General features: G+C 39.8%; 4 protein-coding genes across 5 annotated transcripts in view; 3 read left to right on the top strand and 1 right to left on the bottom strand.

The window, feature by feature from the left end:
• LOC108575704 (dual specificity protein phosphatase Mpk3) overlaps nucleotides 1-817 on the top strand; it is a 2,097-nt gene extending 1,280 nt beyond the window's left edge. For both annotated transcript variants that reach the window (XM_017938583.1, XM_017938582.1), the window contains exons 3-4: nucleotides 55-297; nucleotides 374-817. In XM_017938583.1, the coding sequence (XP_017794072.1) occupies nucleotides 55-297; nucleotides 374-753 (623 nt within the window). In that variant the 3' untranslated portion in view covers nucleotides 754-817. The remainder of the gene's footprint in view (nucleotides 1-54; nucleotides 298-373) is intronic.
• A 2,493-nt stretch (nucleotides 818-3,310) lies between these two features.
• Nucleotides 3,311-6,234, bottom strand: LOC108575681 (phospholipase A-2-activating protein). Its single transcript, XM_017938545.1, has 6 exons — nucleotides 5,891-6,234; nucleotides 4,915-5,784; nucleotides 4,513-4,843; nucleotides 4,198-4,432; nucleotides 3,709-4,127; nucleotides 3,311-3,628 (listed from the first exon to the last, which is right to left on the bottom strand). The coding sequence occupies exons 1-6, from the start codon at nucleotides 6,064-6,066 to the stop codon at nucleotides 3,311-3,313; spliced, it is 2,349 nt and encodes a 782-aa protein (XP_017794034.1). The 5' UTR covers nucleotides 6,067-6,234.
• Nucleotides 6,235-6,592: 358 nt separating this feature from the next.
• On the top strand, nucleotides 6,593-8,339 carry LOC108575707 (dolichyl-diphosphooligosaccharide--protein glycosyltransferase 48 kDa subunit). The gene is made up of 3 exons (XM_017938586.1): nucleotides 6,593-6,725; nucleotides 6,924-7,550; nucleotides 7,624-8,339. The coding sequence occupies exons 1-3, from the start codon at nucleotides 6,593-6,595 to the stop codon at nucleotides 8,166-8,168; spliced, it is 1,305 nt and encodes a 434-aa protein (XP_017794075.1). The 3' UTR covers nucleotides 8,169-8,339.
• Nucleotides 8,340-9,093: 754 nt separating this feature from the next.
• On the top strand, nucleotides 9,094-23,681 carry LOC108575738 (vacuolar protein sorting-associated protein 13D). The gene is made up of 23 exons (XM_017938626.1): nucleotides 9,094-9,284; nucleotides 9,472-9,662; nucleotides 9,728-9,959; nucleotides 10,042-10,238; nucleotides 10,335-10,502; nucleotides 10,566-10,803; nucleotides 10,875-17,653; nucleotides 17,705-17,861; nucleotides 17,933-18,161; nucleotides 18,231-18,474; nucleotides 18,544-19,104; nucleotides 19,171-19,494; nucleotides 19,606-19,798; nucleotides 19,872-20,054; nucleotides 20,114-20,344; nucleotides 20,683-20,709; nucleotides 20,929-21,089; nucleotides 21,153-21,767; nucleotides 21,833-22,015; nucleotides 22,093-22,464; nucleotides 22,526-22,638; nucleotides 22,717-23,146; nucleotides 23,258-23,681. Exons 1-23 carry the CDS (start codon nucleotides 9,188-9,190, stop codon nucleotides 23,357-23,359), a joined length of 12,027 nt encoding a protein of 4,008 aa, XP_017794115.1. The 5' UTR covers nucleotides 9,094-9,187; the 3' UTR covers nucleotides 23,360-23,681.
• The last annotated feature ends 152 nt before the right edge of the window (nucleotides 23,682-23,833 follow it).

Below are 23,833 nucleotides of genomic sequence, written 5' to 3'. Positions count from 1 at the left end.
CTGCTTCACCATAAAAAAAAAAAAAAATTAAAATTTTTCTTGTGGTTTTGTTAGGACCTGAGGAGGACAAAGACTTTCCAGTTCAAATTCTGCCCCACTTGTACCTTGGAAACGCAGCGAACAGCGAGGACAGGGAGGCCCTGGCACGTCACAGGATACAGTACATCCTCAATGTAACCCCAGATTTGCCAAATGTATTTGAAAGCGCTGGTTCGATAAAATACATGCAAATACCCATAAGCGATCACTGGAGCCAGAACCTAGCTAGTTTCTTTCCACAAGCAATTCAGTTTATTGGTGAGCATTTTAATCTAGTTAAATGAAATTATACCAATTTCAATCCATAGATAAACACATTTTTCTCATCTTTTAGAGGAAGCTCGAAGCTCAGACAAGGGAGTGCTGGTCCACTGTCTGGCCGGAGTGTCCCGGTCCGTCACAATCACCGTAGCCTACTTAATGCACAAGTGTAGCCTCAGTCTGAACGACGCATTCAACCTAGTTCGCAGCAAAAAATCTAACGTTGCCCCGAACTTCCACTTTATGGAGCAATTGCACAGTTTTGAGAAGGAGTTGAGGGACAGGGGCGACAGAAGTAGCAGGGGGAATGACCAGAGGTGCATAGGGGCTTGTCGACCTGGTGGACCCTGCAACTGCCCAGCTCCAAGCTTCCTCAGCCCCAAGGATCTGGGTCTTAGTCCAGATTCAGGGATAGAATGGGACAGGTGGGCGTCGAGCACTCCAGCCGAATGAGACGGGCCAGGGGGGACCCAATACAAATTTTAGGTCCCTCCTTAGTACGCCATAGTAAAAGAAACGAGAGAAAAGAATAGCCCTAATTGAAGGGTGCGGGATAGGAAGTTTACAGAGGTATAAGAAACATGCAGTGTAAAAGTAGACAGATTTTAGGTATGTTTGTTGCGTACTAAAAAGAAAAAAACTAACAAGTGAAGTTGTTGAAACAAAAAGAAAAAAAAATACGGCTGAGCCTTTCTAGTATTTTTCTATGTGTAATGGAAAATTGTTTCTCTTCTGAGACTTCGTAAGTCGCTTAAAAAAAAGAAGAAGAACTAATTGTAAATGGTGGACACGGTTAATTTCTTTTTTTTTTTCTCTTGGAGAACTTTCTCGCTATTCTAAATCTTGACCTAAGACGTAAATCGTATCGCAATTTAGGAAAGAAAAAAAATTATATTTAGGACTGCTAAAAAGAAACAAAAAAGGGTTCTAGCGGCTCTTCTTTTTCTAAGTTCTCGTGATATATATAGTGTTAAACACTGAAAGTATTTTATAAACTCTGGGTACTTTCTTACTGGTTACCATTACATTTGTAATGTTGTGTCATGTCAGGTTTGAATCAGCTACTCAATTTCTTCTTTTCATCGGGAATTTTTTCGTTCAGCCCTCAAATCCATCTTTAGGATACGATTTTATACGTACACACTGTATCATCTTCGAAAGATGACGAGATATATCTGCACGCGCGCGCGCGCCCACACACACACACACACACACACACACTTTTAATACTTATTACCTGAACCCTTCAATTAACGAGGCTGTGTTTGTTTTATCATCGCAGACGATGCTTATATATATTCAAGACGAAACCACAAGATGAAATATTGATTAAAATAAGTCGTCACATCCAGGCAGTCACAAGTAGTCGAATTAAAATAAAGGAAAAACTGCTTTGCACACACACACACAGACACACACATACACTAAGTTTAAGTTAAAAGAGGTACAAAAAGAAAAAAAAAGAAACTCGTACTCAGCAGTTTAGATTACTATATATATGAAATAGAAGAAGAAAAAGGTATATACGTACATAAGAAAAAGGTTATGATTCGATACTATTCGAGCGTAATTTTTGACATAGTTTTTCAATCCACAAAAGTGACTTATCTTCGAGAATGGAGCATGTTTCTTCGTTGCATTCTAACATTTTAAGAGATGCAACGTTATCTCATGTACGTTCTCTCTCTCTCTCTCTCTCTCTCTCTCTCTCTCTCTCTCTCTCTCTCTCTCTCTATCTCTCTCTATCTATCTATCTATTTATCTATCTATCTATTTCGAATAATTAATCTCGATTAATAATCGATTTATGAAGTACATCTTTACGGATCAGTGCATTTCTATAGGGCATTCCGAGTCTTCTATTTCCGAGATGAAAAATTATCAGGGTCGTCGTAAACGCGTGCAAGAATACTTTAGATGGTTTAAGTTCGTGATGTAAAATGATTTTAAAAATCATTAAATCGTAAGCAGTGAGCAAGTATAGAAAAAAAGAATTAATCTTCGAAATTTTCTACAGAATTTTTTTTACACGGCGCTCTCGATTCTCAAAGCAACACAAAAAAGAAAAGAAAGGAAGCTAATTAACTATACACACACGATACGTAATACACACACATACACACATGATGATGAACAGCAAATACTAAATGAAATACTAAACAAGTCTCCATTGTACGATCCAGCACTGTTTCTATTGTCTTACAGATCTCAAATTATATATTTAAAATTATTTTTGTAAAAAAAAAGAAAAGAAATTAAGAAAGAAAAAATGAAAATGGAATCGCATATTTACATTCCCACAATTCCACAAATGACCTGATACTGATGTAAAAAAAAAAAAGAACTATCTTTCGTGTACTGTATATGTATTGTTCATCGAGCATAATTGAAATTAATGAGTGTACGTACACATACAGTGAATGTTATTATTTTTCATGTAATTAACTACGAAGTTGGTGGTAATCGCGACTTTCGATGCTTACTTCTCGAGAGTGAATTGATATACAACTAAGGAAATAAAAAACAAATATATATTTGACGTTAATGTAATAACAATATTCTACTATTACACTGTTGTCTGTTGTATGTTTATCGGGCGCGATCACGCTCGAAAGATTTAATCAAATATTATGTATATTACATAAATTATTATTTTATATTCATCGTTGTACATATATATTTTAATTGAGTAATTTTCATTTCGAAATACAACACTTATCCGTATACCTGATGATCGTAATAACGAAAGCAGCACTGATCTTTATAAAAAAAAAAAAAAAAAAGGAAGGAGAAGAAGAAAGGCCTTTTTTTCTTAGTTTGGTTGTCATTTTGTACGAATGAAGAAATTGTCTGTCAAGGTTATGGCAAAATGTACTTTTATTAGCAATGAATAATTATAATGTTTTAACCATCAATTTGCAAAAAATATAAGAAACCTATTTATCGCAATTATCGACGAATACGTTCGTTAATTACAACACTTAATTTTATATAGTATATATATATATATTTAAATAATTAAACTGATGATCTCTTTCGAACAATTCGCCAGCTTGTTCGTAGGGACTGTTGTTTCTGACATAGTTTGCAATATGTTTAACGCAACTTCCGAATGTCGTACTGCTTTAATCAAATCGTCTCGATCTTCTGAATTCGATGTTGTACTTAAAAGCGTACCCATCGCTACGAGAGTTCTGAATACCGCTTCGGATTCGCTCAAACGTGGTAATATAGAAAACATAACATTTAAGCATTGCGTCTTACCAAGAGTATCATTGTACTTATTCAAAGCCACGGTTAAATTCAATATATACGTTGAAATTGCTACCTAAAATAATTGAACGAATTAATTTCATAGATTAACCATGCATTTGTATGAATATCTTCGTTTCTTCATGCTACTTTTACCTGATTATTTTTATTCGCAAGAGATTCTAACTCTGACAATTGCTTCAGAATATCATCCTTGTAACTAAGACACAATTTCTCACCCTTTTCATGGGTGAACATATTTGCTAGCATACGAAAGGTGAGCATCTGATTTGATGGAAGTGCATCAGGCTTGACATGCTTCTTCACAATCTGCAACAGCTCCTCTGTACACAGAACATTATTAATCTCTTTATAGAGCACCGCAAGCCTAATCACATCGAGCACAGGAAACAGTATATCATCTGGCCAATTTAACAGTGTCTTCAAGGTGCTCAGAGCATCAGAATTTAATTGCTCAGAAGCTTCGTCTCTCGCAAGCTGCACTAGGGACTCCAATTTGTCATTGGGTACTTTTAAAGGTTCACTCTGCTTGGCATTTAATTCCCTTAGTTTTTCTGTTACAAGAAATATCAAATTTAATACTTAATTATTTTATTAATGCTGAGAGTAAGAAGTTATAAGTACCTAAAATCTGAGAAAGATTAGCTTGTTCCAGTTTCAAATACTTTGTGTGAGGAATATAAGAAGGTGCAGAAGTCTCTGAGGAGCTGAACGTTGCTGGTCGGGCGGACTCTTGTGGAGCTGTATTTGCTGTCGATTGAGGAATGTATCTACTGCCTCCTGTGAAAGGATCAGCATATTGAGCATCAGTTTTCAGAACTGATGCAGGTTGAGAATTTTTTATTATAAAATTTGCAACCTATAAATGAAAATAAATTTGCCATAAAAATTATTTGTCATCAACAAGCAAGCGACAGGTATCTGTCAAACCTCGTGTACCTGGTCTAAAAATAATTGACTAAGACTGTTGTCATGAAGAAACTTCTGCGCGACGTGCCAAGGATCTTGGTCATTGTTGTAGGGCAATTTCAAGGGTGGCACACCATCTTGTATATCCACAGAGAACACATAGTCGTACTCTATGCCGTTATAAAGTTTTTTTCCCGACGTAGCTGCACTTCCACCGGATGCACCCATGACGTTTCCAATTTTGATCCACCTCTGTTCATTTTGCGACCAACTGTAAGCTTTTACCGCATCACCGTCATTTACAATTTTAATCTGACCATCTCTTTGTCCAGGCTGAAGCAACGCTTCCGCATCTGGTAAACTATTAATGGATAAATTAAAATGTCTCCTTACTGTTTGTACTCCAATTCATTTTTCAGCTTGCCAACTTACTCTTTAATTTTGATCCCTCCTAGCTCTTGTTCAGCATTGAGCTTAACATTGGCTACCCCCTGTTCAAACTCTTGTAGAGTTTCTGGATCAGCATAATGTTCTGGGTCACATGTAAATATCCTGACAAAACCATCTGAACTTCCGGTAACTACATCACCATTAGGGAGTAAAGCTAAACACCACACTGACTGAGTGGGTAGGGTAATTGTTTGACACAGTTCTCCACTGTTCCATATCCTAAGAGTACGATCTTCCCCACAAGTGAATGTACTTGAACCATTTTCTAGGGCTAAAATACTATAAATATAATTCTCGTGTCCACAATAAGTTCCTAAGCAAGTTCCAAGTGATGCATTCCAATGACGTATAGTGGCATCATTGGCACAAGTTAAAAATTCATTGCTACTTATTGCAGATATATCACGAACACAATCGGTATGCCCAGTTAACTTATGCTGTACTGAACCATCGCCTGTCCATATTATAACAAGTTTATCTGCTGATCCAGTTACAATAGACCCACTAGACAAATCTGCCACACACCATACAGCAGCTGTGTGACCCAACAGGTTTAATTGTGGCTTGCTCAAGTCACTGAGGTTCCACAACTTTGCACTCATATCCCAAGAACTTGATAAGAATGTCCCTTCTTTCATTCCAGTTCTCAGTTTACATACTGTATCCTGATGACTCTTTATAATATTTATGGGCTCTGTTTGGTCTGGCACATATATACGAATTGTTTTGTCATGACTGCCTGTGATGATGAAACCTGTAGGGTTTTGCTCTGATGGATTTATAACACACACAGAGGTAACAAAATTGGAGTGACCCTTCAGTGTTGCAGTGTGCTCGTAATCCTTATCATTTCTACAAAATATACAGTGTTTATTTTACGATATGTACAATCATAAGAAACGTATAACCCATTTAGAGGAAGTACAAGAACGATGTAATGCAAAAACAGGTTAAATACCCGGATGGCTTCCAAATACGAGCAGTCTCGTCTCTAGACGTGGATACTATGGTTCCGTCGGCGAAGGTAGCTACAGCCCTTACGTCGGACGCGTGTCCGAAAAGGGAGGTTCTCAGCTTGTAACACGGTTTGGCCATAGCACTCTGATAGTCGTGCGAGGCACGCAGCAAGGACATCACTTATGCGAAACTATATATCGTGCGAGAATCTCGGCAAATAAACGCGGACAAATTCGCTCGGTTTTGACATTTAAAACGCATTCGAGCATGCGTGACACTTGTCACTGTGTTCGTACGGCATTACGTACATTTTCCCTTGCGAGACATGCTGTATACGTAAACAATATTTTTGCTGCATTTTTGCTAACGTCATTAACGTATGTTTAGTATGCTAGTTTTAAAATTGCAAAACCAATTTATTTAGCGGACCTATTACTTCTCTGGACAATTTGAATTAATCGAATATTGTTATCGATATTTAATCATAAATTATATTTATAAAACGTTGATATTTATTTGTTCCTTTTTTCCTTCAAAATTTCGTATTATGCTAGTAGTATGTAGTGAGTTTTTGATTTATAACGTTGAAAACATGTCACTTCCGCCAAGCGGATGACTTCCGTTTGGTTACGTGTTGTATATAGTTAAACGAAATATAACTGAAACCGGTCTCGTGGCAGGTTGCTATCACGTATGGTGCACGATGAAATTTATAAATAAATTCCTGTGTTTTATCACGATATTCGGGATTGTGAATGCGAGAGGACCAACGCTTGTTTTGTTGGATAATTTAGCGATTAAAGAAACGCATTCTATATTCTTCAAGACGCTACAGGGTGTGTAAACATTCTGCTATGTTCAATGAAATAATTGTTTATTGCCAATTATTTCGAATTTCCTTTTTTCTTAGCGCTACGAAACTGTTACGTTTATCTATCTATATCGTATAAGTTCTATCTGCACAGATATAACAAACCTTATAGAAAGATTGAGGTTAGGTTGTCAGTTACTTTTATACACTTTTTTTTTTTCAGATAGCGGATACATCTTGACGTATAAATTAGCCGATGATGCCAATTTGCAACTGTCCAAGTACGGAGAATACGTGTACGAGCATTTGATAATATTTGCACCTTCCGTGGAAGAGTTTGGCGGAGCTTTAAGTATTGAGACAATAACAGACTTCATTGATGGTGGTGGCAATGTTCTGGTTGCTGGTTCCTCTCAATCTGGAGATGCTCTCCACGAATTAGCCTCTGAATGTGGTTTTGAGATTGATGAGGAGGATTCTGCAGTTATTGATCATTTGAATTATGATCTTTCTGATAATGGATACCATACTAAAATAGTAGCAGACCCTGCCAATTTAATTGATGCTTCTGTGATTGTTGGAAGCAAAAGTGTGCAACCTTTGCTGTACCAGGGAACTGGGTTGATTGCAGATACAGAAAATCCTTTAATTTTACGTTTATTGACAGCTTCTAGTTCAGCATACTCTTATAATCCACATAATCCCATAAAAGAGTACCCCCATGCAGTTGGCAAGAATACTCTCCTAATTGCAGCTCTCCAAGCCAGAAACAATGCCAGAGTTGTATTCTCTGGTTCCTTGTACTTCTTCAGTGATGAAGCTTTCACTAGTCCCATTCAGAAAGCTCAAGGTAAGGAAAACAATCTAAAAATCACATTTCTTCCTTTTGAACTTTTGTTAAATATTTAACGAATGATTTGTAGGTGGTCAGAAGTATGAAAAATCTGGAAATGAGGCAGTAGCTACAATGATTGCTCGCTGGGTGTTTAAGGAAAATGGTGTGATCCGTGTTTCATCAGTTCATCACTATAGAGTGGGAGAATCTGAGCCACCAGCAGCATATACTATAATGGATGATGTTGTCTATTCCACTGATGTTCAGAAATTAGCTGGAGACAAATGGATTCCTTATGAAACTAATGATTTACAACTAGAATTTGTTAGAATAGATCCGTTTGTTCGTATGACCATGAAACCAGTAGGAAATGGTCGATACGAAGCGAGATTCAAGATCCCTGATGTTTATGGGGTCTATCAATTTAAAGTAGACTATACACGCATTGGTCTGACACATTTGTACAGTACCACTCAAGTGTCAGTCCGTCCTCTGCAGCACACTCAATATGAACGTTTCATTCCTAGTGCATTCCCGTATTATATAAGCGCCTTCTCTATGATGGGCGGCGTATTTTTATTTTCTCTAGTGTTTTTACATTATAAGGAGGATACGAAGTCTAAGTTTGAATAAAATAACCATTAACAAAACGCGCAAATTAATCAATTACGTAAAAAAAGGCTATGTCACTGACGAGAATAAAAAGGTGCTTAGTCAAATAAAATGTTAATAACAAAGTGCATTTACGTTGCATGCCTAAGTGTGTGACGACAGATTTATATTTATTTAAACCAAGGGAAATGAAGCGTGTATATTAAATAAATGTCAGAATGACCGTTTCCGGTATTCGTTAAAAGTGTAACCCTGAAGCATCTTTTTGTATCTATTGTAATAAATTAGAAATAAAAGGAATGTAAAATTACGTAAATTTTTTTCTCATTTATATACATGAATGTAAAAATACGATGAATTTGTCGTGTGAAGAAGATAGCAGTTCGAAAGCAGTGTTCTCATTGGTCGATAAAAATGCACCTAAGACGCATGAAAAATGCAGTATTATATTTGCAATTCCAAATTAAAAACGCAAAGAAAAGAGAATATTTCACGTTCATTAGTGTAATTAATGGTGCTCTTGTCACTTCACTTCCAGCAGTTCATAAAATTTCCATCGAATAATTTCAGCGAGCATGAAAACGGTCGGTTGATCTAATAATAATACATGTGACAATACACGATCATAGTTCATTGTTCGATCAGAATTTTACGTTGAAGAAAAAAAATAAATCACACCTCGTTAAGATTAATCAGAAGTTTCAAAATTCTATTTGCGATGAAGATATCGAAAGAGTTCGATGCACGGCCTGTCGGTGTTCGCGATCAATGAGTGTTGTTTAATATGACTTATAGTACCTTTGACAAGAGATCCGGAGGTTCTCGCAACGAACGAGGTAGTAATTGGACATGAAATATGCTACATTCGCTCGAGAAGAGCTGCGCCTCGTTAATAATACGATTCATAAATGCTGTTAATTCTTAACTTTCGAAAGTTTGAATGAAACTCGGCGAACATAACCTCAACACGGGTTACTTATGCCTGCTTCTGTATATACTTTCGTTCTTGTAGCTATTAAGGAACATTTAAATTCTCCAAAATGTTGGAAGGACTTGTAGCCTGGGTGCTAAACAATTACCTTGGAAAATACGTGGAGAATTTGAACACTGATCAATTGAGTATCGCTTTATTATCGGGTAAGGTTATGTTTCCCCTCCCTAGTCAGGTTCATGTGATTTTATGAATGGATTTTTATTAGAATACTTTATTGACAACATTTACTGTTACATGGTATTGTTATCTTTTCATTTGAATACTCAGAATGTATTGGATAATATGTCATTGTTCACTGTGTAGTGTTTAAAAGATAATATTCTTTATCAGGGGAAGTTGAATTGGAAAATTTGCCATTGAAGAAAGAGGCATTGCGTCACATTGGTTTACCAGTGGAAATAAAAGCAGGATTCATTGGCAAAGTTAGGCTACAAGTGCCTGTTCGTCAAATAAGAACTGCCTCATGGGTTATAGTAATAGAACAGCTTTATCTGGTAGCTGGCCCAATCAGTTTGAATGAGGTATAAAGATTAGTTCTTTTGTGATATTTGTGGTTCTGTGTATTTAGAGATAACTGTGTTTATAGTTTGATAATGAGGCAGAGGAGCAGGCAATTCTGGAATATAAGTTGAGCAAATTGGATTCCTTGGAAGCAAGATGGAGAACAGACACAGAGACAGATCCTGGTTACTATGCTACCAGCTACAGTTCTTGGGTGAACTATGGCACCTCCTTAGTCACAAATATCATTGAAAACTTACAACTAAACATTAAAGATGTTCACATAAGATACGAAGATGGTGTAACATTACCAGATGGTAAAAGAGTTTTTTTATTTAATTGAATGAGGGGAGAAGAAGTTGTGTTATTAGTAATAAGGTTGGTAAATAATGTCAACAGGTACTGGCATTGTACTTGGGGTTACTATAGGAGCTCTAACTGCTCAAAGTTGTGATGCTAGTTGGATACCAGGTTCCACTTCCTGGAACCTTACAGATGCTTCTTTCAAGCTTATAGAACTTGACAGGCTTTCAATTTATTGGAATCACTTGAAGCCAGACGAGTTTTTTGGTACCCTCAATCTCGGTGATTTAGCTGTATATATTTATTTTTCTATTTGAACTATCTAATTAAAGTATCAGAAAAAATGAATCGATAATACTGTTGATAATACTGATTTTTTTGTTTGTTAGATTGCCATGAGCGAGCCAAAGAATATAATAAAGAATCACATTCTGTCACCAGTTAATGCAAGGGCTCATATTAAGAGAAATAGGTCTGAACGACCATTAAGGTCTATAAATAAACCCAGAATCATAGCAGATCTCTTGCTAGATGATGTTCCATTATGTCTCACAGATGTAAGTTTAATTTTCTTTCTAAAATATTTTAGTCTAATATGCTACAAACATTATTTTTTTTAGGTACAATATGATCAAATAGTCAAATGCATAAAAGGCCTGAAAGATATAGATCGCTGTAAGCAACAGAGACGCTGCCGTCCAACAGTTAGTGTATCTGCAGCACCAAAGGAATGGTGGAAATACGCAGCACGGTGCCATCTCGGTAGAGAGACCCTGAAAACAAGGCCCACTTGGGAGGACATTCTCCGAAGGGGCAAAGAAAATATTCTGTATGTGGAGAGTTACACTAAAATGCTAGGTATTTGATAGACAATTATTGAAAGCCTGTTCTTTCTTTACTTATGGATATTAATCAGTACCAATTTATAGGAACACCAACTAGTATCTTACCTACTGATATGAAACAGCTGAAAGAGAAGGTGGAACAGGAAAGGAGCTACGATGAGCTTCGAGAATTAAGAGAAATAGCAATGTACAGGGTCAAACCGCCAAAATTGGTTCAGAATTCCAACGTGAATGTACCTCAACCCAGGGGAATGTTAGAACAGTGGTTTCCACAGTGGTGGGGGTGGTACTCTAAAACTTCGAGCACAAATATTCAGACTAGCTCTTCCACGTTCGATGGAGAACTCTTGGATGTCTTAGCAGACACTATGGACGATGACACGTTGCTACGTCGCGACACAGTGTTTGGACAGTTCAATTTCACGTTGTCGAAAGGCGCCTTCTCTCTATGCACAACAAAAAACAATGACGAGAACGCGAAAGCAGTGATCGAGTTGCAATTCGAACGTGTAAACTTGAGTTACGATTCTAGACCAAGGTCTGGCTCTCACAAATTCTCCATCAGCTTAGGGGCCTTGTATCTGCACGACTACCTCACAGAGAACTCGACTTTTCCTATTCTAGTACAGCCTCAAGTGATACCAACAATAAACACTAGAGTACGCAGCTCTACTGAAAAACTAACCAGTCAATTACCTCAACATCTGTTCGAGATGGCCTACGAAAAGAGGCCACTACACTCGAATGCCGATCACTCGTTGCATGTGAATTCCAAGTCTTTGGATATAGTGTACAACCCAGCAGTAATACACTGGCTCATAGATTTCATGTGTAAGCCACACAGGTCATCGTCTAACCAGAGACTGCAAGCTATGAAGCGTAAGACTAGAAGGCAACTCATCAAGAATTGGGAACAGATTCTAGACGGAGATCTGGTGTACCGTTCCTCGTGGGATCTGCAGTTCAATATATCCGCGCCGCAGATCCTTCTTGTGGAGAATTTCACAGAGTCCAATGCTGCTGTAGTAGTTGTTGACTTTGGAAAGCTTCATCTGTCGAACAGCGTACAGACAAACGGGGTCGTCATGAGACCAGGCTCCCCTGAGGAAGATGTCAATAGCGATGACGAAGACGAGAGGTTTGAAACACCTTGCTCGACACCGCCTGGTAGTCAAGAAAATGGCTCCGTACAGGACTTTCAGACCATATCTGAGACAGCACTGCATCAGAAGCTCTATGATCGCTATTCTATCGATCTGGTGGACCTACAGATTCTAGTGGGCAAGGTGAAGGACAATTGGAAACATGTACGAACCAGAGGAATGTCCAGCTTGCACGTTTTGGAGCGATTCAACATATCTTTGCAAGTAGAACGACGAGTTTTTGCCTCATCTGATCCGAATTTGCCATCCGTGACTGTTTCTGGAAACCTACCAAGGCTAGTGGTCCACGTGAACGAGCAGAAAGTGGAGGCTATCAGATTGATGTACAGTTTGCTTTCTAGTTTCTCCAAATCTACTGGAATCGCTCAGATTGACGTGGTTAATGTAGAACCAGAGAGTCCCAAGAAAGAGGAGAATCTGGATAAATCCTTGAGCCACGCTGTGATGGTTCAGTTCATCATAGATCAAATGACCTTCGAGCTTCAGTCTAGAGGTCGAAGCGTGGCAGAATTACAAGTTTCAGGTGTTCGTGCAGCCTTCAGCAAGAGGACAGCGGACATGAACGTCTCTCTGTCCGTCCATGGCTTACTTTTAGTCGATGCTCTTCAAGAATTTGGGCCTGATTTTGAGCTATTGGTGGCTAGTCACAAACATGTAGGAATGGACAGCATTTCTGGCAGCTTGAGGGATTCAGAGCCAACATCTCCCGTTTCTCCTGTATCTCCCGGCTCTCCAGATCCTAATATTCCAAGGAGATTGACCTCTCCAGTAGCTTTGACCAATGCTCTATCCAATCTAGCCAGTAAAGCGAAAAATCCACAGTCGCCCAGGAATAATTCTCTGATAGAATTGGAAAAAATGGACTCGGAAGCTCTGATTGTAATCGAGCTGACACTAGTGTGCGACACACTGGAGATTCTCAGAGTGGCCAACATCCAGTTCAACAATTTGGACATTATTGCCAATCAAGAGACAATAGTGGAATTGATGGGTTTCTTCAGGAGAATTTTTCCATCACGCAAGAGGAGACCAGGCCACATAGAGAGACAGGAGTCGTTTTCCAGTCAAACTGTAGAGCTAAAGGTGTCCACCAGGACAGAAATTACTTTCGATTTCCACAGATTAAATGTTTTGCTTCTAAGAGCAGTAATGCAGGATAACCATCTGGTGGGTCAGAAAATAGCTACAGCTACAATGTGTGATGCCAGGATACAGGCAACCCTTGCAGTGAATGCTTCCATCTCTGGTTCTCTTGGAGGCCTACAGGTTCTGGATCAGACGTCTACTGGTAAAACACATCAAAGAATAGTCAGTGTTGGCAGGGACCCTATAGCTGATCCTCCTCAGCATCCACTGGAGCATTTTACAGGTTTGTCTGATCAGCCAGAAGCACTAAGGTTCTCAGCCAATAGGTGTACCAAGGTTTGCTCACAGGATGGAATGGAGACCTTAATCGATTTGACCATACGCATAGGTAGTGTATGGTACACCCATGCACCACATTTACTGTCAGAGTTACGCTCCTGTGCTGACGAGTTCAAGCAGTATCTGAGTAATCTAGCACGTCAGATCAGTGCAGCTGCTACTGACATGGCCATAGGCCTGGTAAATGCTGAGGATTGGTCCATACCTCCTCGTAGACGGTTGCCGAGTCTCTCTGTAGATCTTGAGAGCTCAGGAAGCTTGTCCTTGAAGCTGGACGTTCTCCTAGACAGCCCTGTTTTGGTGATTCCTCGTTCTTCTCACAGTAGGCAGGTATTTGTGGCGCATCTTGGTACCATGTCCCTGCAACACGAGCCTCATCCTGGCTCCATGGCAAAGCACAAAGTGACCCTGGAAGTCAGAGACATGAATCTGTACTCTTTGGAAATTTCTGCCAATGTCAGCCAAGTTCACAGTAATTTGCCTCTCAGAGCTGATGATATCTACTGCTGTAAGGAGTCAGGAAAGCCAATCTTGCACGACACTATGCTGAAAGTGGTGGTCGAGAAAGAGAATATGTTAGCACAAAGTCCTAGTTTTTTTCTCGACAACGAGTTCTCCAGCAACCCCATTGTCCAAGTCCATGGTGTCGTCATGACGCCATTAAAAGTCTCTTTATCTCGGGGACAATATGAACAGTTATTAGACACGATAAACAGGCTCTTCTCTATGCCAGTATCCGTTTCAGTTGTTCAGAACTCCCAAGTTATGAACAAAGTACCAAATTATTCTGACAAACTCGATCTGTCCATCAAGGTCCTTTTTGAACTGCCCACTCTAAGTGTAGAGTTGAAGCAAGGGCCTCTGGAACAGCCATTGGTTGAACTATCAATGCGGGATTTTGTCGCAAAGTACGAGAAACTACAGAAAAACGAGTCCACCATTCAAGTAGCTGTACGGTCCCTCCTCATGGAGGATCTTCTGTGTCCCATTGGCTCCAGACACCGTTGCATGATGCAGTCCTCAGCGCCAAGTCGTGCCAAGCTTCTTGCTGGAGTTTCCAAGTCTTGTCCAGACTTTGCATTCATTCAACAGGTCAGAAGTGAATTTGGAAGAGGAAGTTTGCCTGACCGATTGGAAACTGGTACTCTATATGGTATATTTCCATCCCACTGGCATAGAAAACCAGTTTCACTAGCAAACACACCTAACACTCCACCTCCATCTCCTGGTGCATCGACGAGTGAAGAGAATCTGGTGCTACTGAGCATTACAATAACAGAACCGGACCATGATCAGCCAGCAAAGGACCAGTTTCATCAGAAGATCGTCTCTGTGGATTTCAATTGTTTGGATCTGGTGATCAGTGTGGAGTCCTGGATGGTGGTCTTTGATTTCTTTGGTTTTGCTGGTCCATCAGGTACCAAACCCAAGGTTACCATGCATCAAGCCTCAATTGATTCCACAGATCAGGTGGATAAAGCAGATAATTTACCTCTGAGAGCAGAAACAGAGATAGAAGTTAGATCTTTGACATTGGTGCTGATACAGTCTGAAAGGGAAATTGCAAAGGCCAATGTATCCAATGCTAATATGCACATTCTGAAAGTGAATGGAAAGACAAAGGTGTCAGGATCTTTAGGATCCATGTCTCTACTGGATCTGACACCTCATGGCAGATTTTACAGAGAAAGATTCCTTTCATCTGGAAGAAAAGCTTTGAATGTTCAGTATTCCAGTTACATAGACTCTGAGGAACGACCATATGATGCTCAGTTAATATTAGAGATGTCAGCAGTTCATTATGTACATACCCAGAGGTTTGTAGCAGAGCTTCAAGCTTTCTTTGGCCATTTTTCCCAGCTGTGGACCATCATGGCCAATCTGAGAGCTGGAGTTGGAGCGATAATCGACACCAATAAGAGGAGCATGAGGTTGTCTTTGCAATTACAAGCAGGTGCACCTGTGATACTTTTGCCAGTGAGCTCTAGATCAGACGAATTGATACTCCTAGATTTGGGAGAACTTACAGCGCACAATAGGTTTGCAGCTTCTGAGATAAATGAGAAATGCATGTTGGACATAATGTTCCTGGAACTGGTCAACATGGACGTCTATGCAGCTAAAAGGGTGAAATGCGACGACCAGGACAATGATATAGACACTCTAGTTGGAGGTTTTCACATAAAAAGACTTGGTTCATCATTGCTTACTGAGATGTGTCATTTAAAACTACGCATTGAAAGGAACTTGGACACCTATATCAGCAGAGAGATTCCAGACTTGAGTATTCATGGAACATTATCCACAATGGATTGTGCTTTAGATCCAGCTCAATACATGTTGATTCGGGGACTGCTCTCTTACAACATTGGAGAAAACTTAGATGACCTGCGTCAGTTCATGCAGGACCTGAATCAGACAGTTGAATATTCTATAGTCAGCATGGCCAACAAGGAGAAGATCTGGAAGAAATCCTGCATAACCCTGGAACTAGTGAATGTAACTGTAAAACTACATCCCAATCATAACATTGCAGCCTTAGCTTGTGTTAATTTCATCAAATCCAGGCTCACACTGGATTCGTTGAGCGATGGGTCCCAGGATATAGACCTAGTGTCTCAAGAAATACTGATCACCGATATGAGATTCCAAGATGAGCCAGCTAATAAACAGTCTAATGTTTTTACCAGTATTCTGCAGCCTTTGAGGAATTCGAAAAACGAAAATCGTGTCCAGGCCGAGGTGCATCACAGAAGACGCAAGGCAAACGCGGCAACAACAATTTTAGTGCACAGTATGCGTTTGACTGCTATTTTAGATTGGTGGGAGGCTGTGAGGGATTTTCTGATGCTGAATTCCGTGGAACCAGAGCCTATTCTTGGAACCTCACAGATTACCACAGAAAGTAATCAAGAAAATGAGAATAATGTCTCATCTACAATTCCACTTGAGTTAAAAATCAACATCACTGACTCTGAGTTGGTTATTGTGGAAGATACATCAGTTCGTGATACAAATGCTGTCATCTTGAAAAGCACCACTGTGCTTTCATACAGATCTGCTCCTCAGGAAGGAGAGAAACTACTTTCCTGCAATCTATCTCATTGTGAACTCTTCTCTTGTATTCTTGGGCTAGAAGAGGAGACTGCCTTGTCCATAATAGATCCAGTTGGAGCCAGCTTGGATTTGACCCAAGATAAATGTTTGGAGATACAGCTGCAGCCATTGTGTGTTAGATTAAGCTACCATGATGTGACCATGTTCTCCAGAATGCTCAGTTCTCTGCCCAAACAGACTCTGGTAGCCAAACAACGTTCAAGTGAAGCCTTGACACCCACTGAGAAACAGGTGCAAAAGCTAACAGTCCTAGGATTCTCTGATACTGACTGCAGAGCAGCTTTGGATCTCTGTAATGGACAATTGGATGAAGCAGCTCTCTGGCTGACACAAAATGCAGTGCCTAGTTCAGACACTGGAGTGAATAATGAATCTGTTTTTCACACTATTGACTTGCAAACATCCTGTGCAAGGATATGCATTATAGATGATTGCAGAGATGCTGATGTACCACTATTAGAGATTTCTCTATTGGATCTAAACTTAAGACAGGAGTGCATGGGACCTGGTATTGTGTCAGCCACTTTCAGCATTGATTATTACAATAGAGTTCTCAGTGGCTGGGAGCCATTCATTGAACCTTGGAGAGCCACTGTCCAATGGGAGCAGGCATTGACCAATTCCCTAAATGCAAAAAGAATGCAGATGTCCATTGATTCTCAGGACTCTGTAGATGTGAATATTACCTCCACACTGATAGAACTAATAGAACTGGTCAAAAACAATTGGATGCAGGATTTTTACCTGATCTCCAGTAAAGAGGTGGCTGTGAGCAAGGCGAGCAGTGGACAAGCGTACAGGCGCCGGATGCCCTTCATTCCTTTTGCTCTGAGAAACGAAACTGGTTGCAAATTGTGGTTCAAAACTATTATTGCCACTGCAGATGACACTAAGAATGTAGGGCACAATTTTAAGGCCGCAAATACTTTTCAGAAAGATGATACATGGCTAGAAGTCACTCCAGGTGACACTGTACCATTTACTTTCGAGGGAAGAGGAAAACTGAGGCATCATGCTACACATACAGTCAGGAGACACCAGATCACAGTGCTGGTAGATGGATGGAGACCGATAGACCCAGTCACAGTGGATCGTGTCGGGATATACTTCAGACACGCGAATGCAGATATCACTGGTGCACAAACAGACACAGCATTGGTGTGTATATCTTATTTTAGATTTGTTCACTTTATATATGGTTGCTCTCAGTTTCAGATGCTAACACCAAAGGCTAGAATAGTGTTTGCTGTCGAGCTGGAGGGATCAGCTAGAAAATTAGTGACCATTAGGTCAGCTTTACAAATATCCAACAAGCTAAAGCACACTGTGGAGATCAAAATGGAGAAATCTTTGAGTCAGTTTGGATGTAGGTTGCTTATATGAGTTTCATGTAATTCTTATTTATGTGATCGATGTTATCACGTCGTCTACTTCTAGATCTGCCTCTAACATTGTCCGTTAGCGACAGAATTCTTCAAGTACCTGCCCAATCCACTGTATCGGTACCCTTGACGCACACAGGCGTGCAGATGTGTTTAAAACCCATCAATTTGAACAATTTGTATCAGTATTGTACGGAGACGATAGATTGGACTGTAGTGAAAAAACCGTTGGAGGTTATAGAAAACCGTATCACCTGTAGAGCCAACCATAATAATATATTTAGGTACGCTTTAACACCGAAGAGGCAAATTAATAATTTCGTTGTGTACTTCTAAAATATTTTGTTTTGTAGAATGTCAGTAGCAGTGATGAGGGACAATTATCCACCGGATATTAGTCAAATGCTGCCAGCACATACCATAACCATAATGGCACCCCTCACCCTGACCAATTTATTGCCTCATGAACTATTGTTCAAAATTGGAATTGAGAATAGCCGAATTCCACCAGGTGGTAGTGCAGATGTGCACTCTGTGAATATTGAGGAACAACTGGAAATTACTGTACAGTTGGATGGTTACCCTGGATCTGGAATGGTGAAAAAATTTTCCACTTCCTTTTTTGTTATAATTTTACCAATATTAATATTACTTATTTTACCATAGGTACTACTACCACCAAACATAAATAACTCTTTCACTGCTAGACTTAGATTAACAGACTACTCAGGTAGAATACTGTACCTACATGCAGCTGTCAATATAGAGAAGGGTTCTGCGATACAGATCAACATTACTGCACCTTACTGGATCATAAACAAGACAGGTTTGCCTTTGGTGTTCAGACAAGAAGGAGTTGGAATCGAGGCAGCCGGGCAATTCGAGGAGCACGAGAAAGCCAGAATGATAGAACCTTTGCTGTTCTCCTTCAGTGATGAAGAAGCTAGTAGAACTTTGTCAGTGAGAGTTGGTACTTCTGTACACCCGCAGGGAATACCCCAGTGGTCTCAGCATTTCCATTTGCAGCCTGGAATACAGGTGCACCGTCTCAGAATATCTCTACGCGATGGTAGACCCGATATAGTATATCTGATTAGCGTAGCCACTAGGACAGCCAGAGGAAAGTACAGGGCTACAACTGTAGTTACGCTATCTCCTAGATATCAGTTGCACAACAAATCCAGTTTTACCCTGGAATTGTCTCAAAAATGTTTTACTACGACAATTGTAAGTGACAATGTAATGTTTACTTACATCGACAATTATTGCGTTACTTTGGTTTTCTTTTCTTAGAGTCATCCAGATGCTCAAGCAACCTACATCAAAATCATGCCAGATTGTCACATGCCTTTTCACTGGCCACGTCTCGACAAAGATCTGTTATTATGCGTTCGCATGATGAATGTGAAGGACTGCATGTGGTCAGGTGGCATCAAGCTGGACGATAATTATTCTTTGACAATTAACATAAGAGACACAACAGGAAGGATGTACTTTCTTCGAGTCGACGTGGTCCTGCAGGAGAGCACGTATTTTATAGTGTTCACCGATGCGGACACTATGCCTCCTCCCATAAGAGTGGACAATTTTTCAGAGGTTCCCGTGGTAGTCAATCAGGTGACTACTCAAGAAGTTCAGTACTGAATACGCTTCTTGTACCCTCACCACTTGTTCGCTAAACCACCTGATTGAATTAATTAGAAATTATTTTCAAGAGTATTTTTGTAGGTAATCGTGCATGACAACCTGCAGTGGACAGTCAGACCACACTCCTCTGTGCCATATGCACTTGATGAATCCATAGAATCAGCCGCTTTAATTTTAACTGCACCTGGAGGTGTTACAGCAACATATGACTTGAACATACTTGGAGAAGGAAGGGTTTTGACTTACGAGAACTTCATTTACATTGCTTTCACAGGTAATTCATGCATAATATCAATACATTTCCTTTATGAAGTAATTATCATGACTTTTGTAACTGTTGAAATTAGGTACTTTCAAAACTGACTGCGATTTAGGGACTGGAGAGGGTGGTATGGACCCCCTAGATGTTGAAACGCAGAGATTAGTTTTAGAAGCAGGACCTGGTGGCTGGGTTGCTTTACGAAGAAAGCAATATGGCGCCCGATCCCAATTATGGAGAATGACTGGAGATGGTCAGCTGCAACACGAAGGTATGAAATTAGCCTCGTTGACCGATACATTATTTTTAAACAATTTTTTTAATGAATAGGATCCAGTCCACCTAGAGATAAGCATTCGAAAACTCCAGAAACAGTGTTGGTTCTGGATATAGCAGGCACAGCGCCTCAACCTTTCACCTACTGTGTCCTGGCGTTGAGGAAACCTGATCCAAGAAGGAGATCCACTCAAACCTGGCGATTTACGGACGATGGACGTTTGTGTTGCGTCCACAAGAACATGTGTGTGCAATCGAAAGACGGTTTCATGGGATTACACGAAGGTTTGGCACCTGTTGAGCCTGCTGTCTTTTAGCTAGGCCTATTTTTATTGATTAGTTTTATCACTTTTACATTCAGAGTTCAACATGCAATAGCAACTGCTACTTCTAGCTGTATTGTCTCTTCCATTCATTATCATACCAGTTTTATTTTATTTAGCAAAGCTTCCACATGTCTATAATTTGCTGCATTTCATTCTTCAAAGAACAAACATTTCAGTCAAATTTAAAGATTCCCTTTTACGTTGAATCGACATGAAACTTCCAATTATTTACTCCGTGTATATCTTATTTTATCACCCTGACCCATGAAGCTTAAATTCATAATAACAATGTTGCAGGCAGCAGAGTCGCCCGTTGGCGAATGTGTACGTATAGATTCGGAGTACATTAAAATGCTGTCAATTACATACTTCATATCTGCTTGTTTTTTTATTTCATTAGCACTATGAATGTTCTCAGAGGCTCAGGTCAAGATACAACATGTACTGATTTATGGAACAGTGCATATCTTAACCTGAAGTTCTTTATTACAGCCGCTCAATGAACTCGGTCATCATGTACACTTTTTGCATTCGTTTTTTTAGGGTGCGAAGCAGTGTTGGGTCCTCAGACACATACACATCCTCCTCCAATAGAGCAACGCGTGGGAAGACAGAAGCTGAGACCAGGATCGGGGTTTCTGTCTGTCACAGTGACCACCGATGGACCAACAAGGGTCCTCCAAGTGCTGGACATCAAAGAAAAGGTATGTACACTGGATGAATCCATTGAAAATAGCAGTGCATCATTTGTTGATGTTTGTTTGCAGAAAAAAACATTCGCTCTGTTGGAAGAGCGCGATTGGTCGCACATTGCGGTCAGCCATCGACCAACTCAAATAAACAACAATGCGGAGAAGATCAATGCTAGAGAATTGGAGCTGAAAGTTAATTTGTCTGCTGGCCTAGGGTTGTCGATAGTCTCTCGAAGGCCAGTTGAGGAGTTGCTGTTTGCTCGTCTGGCTGGTATCTCCTTGGAACTTGTTCAAACTCCTGCCAACACTACTTTAGACTTAAGTGTAGAAGACATACAGATCGACAATCAGCTGTTTGAAGCACAGTGCACCTCTGTTCTGTATGTAACCAGACCGACCAGAGTTGAAAGTGAGCATAGGCCAGCGATACACCTGGTCGCTGAGAAGTTGAAGTCCAAGAATCAGAATGCAGAGATATACAAGCATGTGATAGTGAGCATCAAGCCTCTATGCATACATTTGGAGGAAAAATTGATTTTGAAATTGGCTGCCTTTGTGGGAGCAGGAAGATCAGGGTTAGAGATACCAGTGGATGAGAATGATTTCAAGGCACAAAGGTTTATTTCTGAAGTGTCTGCTGCTCACGCTAAGAGATATTACTTTGGCGCCTTAAAAATTGTCCCTAGTCAGGTTAGTACAATTTATTGCGATATTAAATGAATTACTCTGTATAATGTATTATTTTCTTTTTTCAGGTGAAATTAAGCGTGCTCACTACGACGAAACTGCCACGCCATCTTCAAGCCATTAAAAGACAATTAGGATTAACTTTAATCAAGTTCGAAGACGCTACCATTGAATTGGAACCGTTTATTAAGAAACATCCATTCGAGAGTACTCAATTCCTAGTACATTCTGTCATAAAACATTACAAAGATGTGAGATTATAAAATTATTTCATTTATACGTTCATTTTATGTTTCAAATTAAAAAATTTGACGTATTTTTGCTTCAGGAATTAAAATGGCAGGCTGCAGTGATACTCGGCTCCGTGGACTTCCTAGGCAACCCTCTGGGCTTTGTGAACGACGTCACCGAGGGTGTGTCAGGCTTGATCTACGAAGGAAGTGTGAAGACACTGGTGAAAAACGTCACACACGGTATATCTAACTCTGCTGCCAAGGTAACAGAGTCTTTATCTGATGGATTAGGAAGAGTCATAATGGATGAAAGACATGAGGAAGCTAGACAAAGAATTCGAGCCAACACTACAGGCAGCAGCGATCATTTGGTAGCTGGACTGAAGGGCTTTGGCTTTGGATTGCTTGGAGGAGTGACCAGCATCTTCAAGCAGACTTATGATGGGGCCACAAATGAAGGCTTCCCAGTGCGTTTATCATATCCATTAATAATAAAGCTGATTATATACAACTGATAAATAATTTCAGGGTTTTTTCGCTGGTTTTGGCAAAGGAGTGGTTGGAACCATCACCAAGCCTGTAGTAGGCGTGCTAGACCTTGCCACAGAGACTGCCACTGCTGTGAGAGAGACTAGTAGAAGGTATTATGGCTTTTGTATTGTACTCGATCATTTCTATGAAATAATAATGCTAACAATATTTTCTTACTATATCCTCAGTGCTCACCGTACAATACCCAAACGTGACAGATCTCCTCGTGTAGCTAGTGGTTCTGCTGGATTATTACCACCTTACAATCGTCAACAAGCTGAAGGTCAAGAGTTTCTCTATATCATAAATGAACACAATTACTCAGAATTATTTGTGGCGTATGAGTGTCTGCGTAGTGGAACGGAGAATCTGAGAGTGCTTGTCTCAAACGAAAGGGTTCGTGTGATTTCTGGCGGTACCAAAGGAGTAGTAACTGAAGTCAACCTGGCAGACCTACTATATTGCCAACCTATGCAGAAATTAGAGAGTAACGGTGTTACTTTGTATTACATAGAATTAATATCTAGATCAGACTCGTCGGCATCTGTGAATGTAGATGGTCCTGAGATTCTGAGAAGACCTAAGGTTCGCTGTGACAACGAGGAAGTGGCCAAACGAGTTAGTATTAACTTAGAATACATTTGAATATGCTATAAAAGAGAAGAGATGTGGTAGAGCTAGGTTATTTCTAAACTTAATCTCAAAATGACACTTGTATTATCGTTATAGGTGTCGCAACAAATTAATTATGCTAAAGGGATGCACGAGGAGCGTAGCTTGACCTTATCATCGTGTGACAACATGCTGGACGACGTGCAGTACTACAAGTAGTCGTAACAAATCTAACAACGGATATTTTCTACTCTTATATTTCTATGCTAGTCAGTTTTCCCGGTTTCTCTTTGTATATTTCTTGTTTTCCTTCTTCTTTTCTCTTTTTTCAACAGTGCACACATAACGATGCCTTACTACGCTTAAAAACTAAGTTGACGCGATAAGACTGAGTCCGTAATGCAGAACGGGAGAAATTTAAACGCGATGAGAGTATCAGACAATATTATTGTAAAGATACATGGGGAAAAAAGAAATTTTGGTTTTCGCACAGTTAGCACACGTAAATGTACGCGTACACACACACACACACACACAAACACACACAGTATCTATCTCTTGGGGTAATCTACTTAAAATGAAAGAAAGATATAACAAAAACCAAAGTTTTTATGATAGGATAAGGTATTTATTTTCTACATTAACGAGTTTGATATCTTGCAGACTATTTTTTCGTTTGTGACCACCAACTGT

This window comes from Habropoda laboriosa, unplaced genomic scaffold, assembly GCF_001263275.1.
Source record: "Habropoda laboriosa isolate 0110345459 unplaced genomic scaffold, ASM126327v1 scaffold295, whole genome shotgun sequence".
In the NCBI taxonomy this organism is placed as follows: domain Eukaryota; kingdom Metazoa; phylum Arthropoda; class Insecta; order Hymenoptera; family Apidae; genus Habropoda; species Habropoda laboriosa.
This window is presented reverse-complemented; position numbering and strand designations above follow the sequence as displayed.